Here is a 3339-nt window from a genome sequence, read left to right on the forward strand (position 1 = left end):
ATAAAAATTTTATTTAAAATGTTCATTTTTTTATAAATGTTCATTTAAAAATTTACATAATGCAATTACAAATAATTTTATACAAATGATATAAATAATTAATTACTGGATCCTGAATATCGAGGGCGTATTTCATTCCGTGGCGTGCACAGCAATATGCAATCCGCTATTAACAATGTGATCAATTTCATTTTTCCGATAAGAATATTCACAAAGCTCGATGCATTATAATTTATTTTATTGCTGCTTATTACTATAATTTAATAATTACAATTGTTTAATCATATACTTATATATTTAATTGCACTCGAGTCTAACTCGAATTGTTACTTCAACTGTTATACATCTTAAATCACTGTCACTTATATTTCATGTGATTACAATTTAGAATACACTTCCTTGGATTGATCTCTAGATATTTTTCGAAAATCTATTTTTTATTATGTCTTTTATTAGGGATTTCGAGGATTTTGATTAGTGAACAGTTATAATCTTTATCTTGATACACCGAATGCAGACAAAAGTGCATTGAACGGCCGTGTACCTTCGTCACCACAAGTCGTGCATCCCCACTCAAGAGAGCGGTAGATGAACGTAAAAGGTAAAGCTGGTATCAGGTAATACTGGCGAAGGTGCAGTCGCTTATGGTCTTTGCAATGCGCAGCATGTTTCTCATTCGATACGGACAGCATTATATACAGAGAAAAACCAAGTCCATAATGCAGTTTCTCGTGCAGTTATTTCAGTAAAGCGAGTTATTTGTTATTGCAAATAACAAATTCTTAAACATTAAACTAAAAATAAAAAATCTTTTTTTTACATGTAATCAATTTTGATAATTTTGATAATTTAATTGATTTCATTACGCGTAACACATTATATATCCATCAACATTTTGCAACAAAGATATAGAAATACAAGGGTCAGCACAGTTTTACACACTTACATTCCATTATCTTCTTCCTACACAACTCTAATTTGATTTTATTCCTTTTTTAAATTGATTTAGATTAAATTAACACAGTAACCTTTTAATTAAAATATTATTTGGATAATTATACGGAACTAAAAATAAAAACAATCAAGAACAGAATAATAATTAAAATTATAGCAAAGAATTTAAAAATAATTCTTAAAAATAATCTTTCTTTTCGTTATTTATTTAACTCAATAATATCTAAACTTTTGCTTTATGTATTTTAAATTCTCTCCTACAATTTGCTACAATTTAAATTAATGAAATCATTGATTTTCCATGCTGTTTATATTCATTTTGATATTAAATACCAATTTTTCCAGATTCATTAAGAAATTGTGTGTGATGTGCAAAATTTGTTGCACATTGCTCTTAAAACTGTATTAAAATATGCATCCGATATTTATTGAATACTTACGTTTGCATTCGTGTGCATCGGTAGTTGTGGCACGGCCCCAAGGAGCGTTATTGTAAAAAGGCAGGCACTCGTTGCAGTCTGGACCAGCGGTGTTGTGCTCGCATCTGCGAATAAATTTAGTTTTCTAATTAGGTATATTGTAATATTGCTTACAATTTTGTCAAAGATGACAATAAAATTACAAGAATCACTATATTTAGTAGTTTAAAGATCCTAATTTTATTTTATTTTTTAAAATATTAGTTTATTGGAAATAAAATGTTTTATCATAATCTAATATTATGTTTAAATGTTCCAATTTAATTTGCGTTCATTAAGTATATTGTATGTCTCTGGATATATGCAGAAAGCAGTATCAGTTCGGCCAAAACTTATAAAGACGATCGCAAGCATTACTAATAAATGAGCGCTTAATCTACCTTTATTCATATCCTAATATTTTAAGAAATATAAATCCAGAATTTATATTCTTAACATAATCTATATACTATTAAATATGTATGTGATGTAAAAAAATATTTTGACATATGATACCAAAAATTTTCAATATTAAAATTTGAATGAATTCTCGAATTTCAAAATCATAATTATACTTGTATTATGGACAAGTGAGAGTAAATAAAATTATTACTGCGCAGTAATTGATACGCCAAATTAACAAGTAACTTATATTAATTTTCTTATATTGAATATTTACAATCTTTCATATGTTTCGGCTTATTTCAAACTATCTTCAGCAAAATACAATCATAATCGCAACTGTGTTCGAATAAAACTGAAACGTACAAAGATGTAATATCAACGTAAGAAAATTAATACAAATTACTTGTTAATTTGACCCAATTATTGCGCAGTGATAATTTTTATTTACTCTCACTTGCCCGCGATAGAAGTATAATTATAGTTCTAAAAAATTTTCGTACATAGAAACTTTGAAAGTAATGAGAAAAGAGAAAAAGAAAATAAACATCAAGAAGATAGATATCAAATATCAAAGTATAATTGCATATGTACGTATATATATAAAAAATTGCTAAGAGATAGGACTTATTACCGGCAGACTCTGCGAGTTTTGCCATCGACACTGGTGCTGTTCACGCATTCTCCGGCGTGACCATTGCAAGCGCATCTCGCACCGACTGCTATATCAGCTATCGCATAATAATAAGATTTCAGCACTTGCGCGTCGCCGAAAACCTCATCGCCGAACGTGTTCAATCTGTCTAGAGTAATTTTCAAATCTGATGCTTGTACCCATTCCTATAAAATAAATCGCGTCTCTTAAATTCGTTAAACAATATGATAAACATAAACGAACTACGAAAAACTTTTAATTTTATAATTAAAGAAGTTTCATTCTTTCAAATTATTTCTTTAAATTTCTTACTTTAAGTTAAATTATTAACATATTCTTTAATCAACCATTCTAATTTTTTATGGCTGATTATAACAATTCCCTGATCTCGTTAATGAATCAAAATAATTATTAAATCAAAATAATTTTAATGTAAAATATAAATTTTTACTGTATATTACAAATAGAATTAAAATTATAAGAATGTTATATACAAAGAATATATTGTTTTTAATTATATAATTGCCTGAAGTTCAGTGTTGGTTTCAAAATAATAGGCGGAAGGTCGGCCCTCCAAGGTCGAAAAGGCGACAGTGCCTTTAGTGAGTGGAGAGATGTCGGAGAATTCCGAGGTGCATAGTACGCGAGTGTCGTCACCGCGAATGGTCTCTTTTGATTCGGGCAGGTCGTACGTGTCCCGGCACGTCGCTGAATAAAATTGATAAGCCTCCCACGGCGACTTCTCATTTTTCCGCTTATAGATACCCCAGCTTTCCGGCCGAGGCGACTCGAACAGTACTCTAACGTATGTTATGTCAAATGTCTTTCCTAATTTAAAAATCAGAATATTATAAAACATAAATAAAAAGT

The 3339-nt window shown here is 29.4% G+C and overlaps 1 protein-coding gene across 1 annotated transcript in view; it reads right to left on the reverse strand.

Moving 5' to 3' along the window:
- LOC108685245 (laminin subunit gamma-1) overlaps positions 1–3339 on the reverse strand; it is a 13882-nt gene that overhangs the window by 7532 nt on the left and 3011 nt on the right. Inside the window, exons 3-5 of the mRNA XM_018189936.1 lie at positions 2996–3297; positions 2449–2654; positions 1395–1498 (exon numbers count right to left, since the gene is read on the reverse strand). Of these exons, the coding sequence (XP_018045425.1) occupies positions 1395–1498; positions 2449–2654; positions 2996–3297 (612 nt within the window). The remainder of the gene's footprint in view (positions 1–1394; positions 1499–2448; positions 2655–2995; positions 3298–3339) is intronic.

This window comes from Atta colombica, unplaced genomic scaffold (assembly GCF_001594045.1).
Source record: "Atta colombica isolate Treedump-2 unplaced genomic scaffold, Acol1.0 scaffold149, whole genome shotgun sequence".
Classification (NCBI taxonomy): Eukaryota; Metazoa; Arthropoda; class Insecta; order Hymenoptera; family Formicidae; genus Atta; species Atta colombica.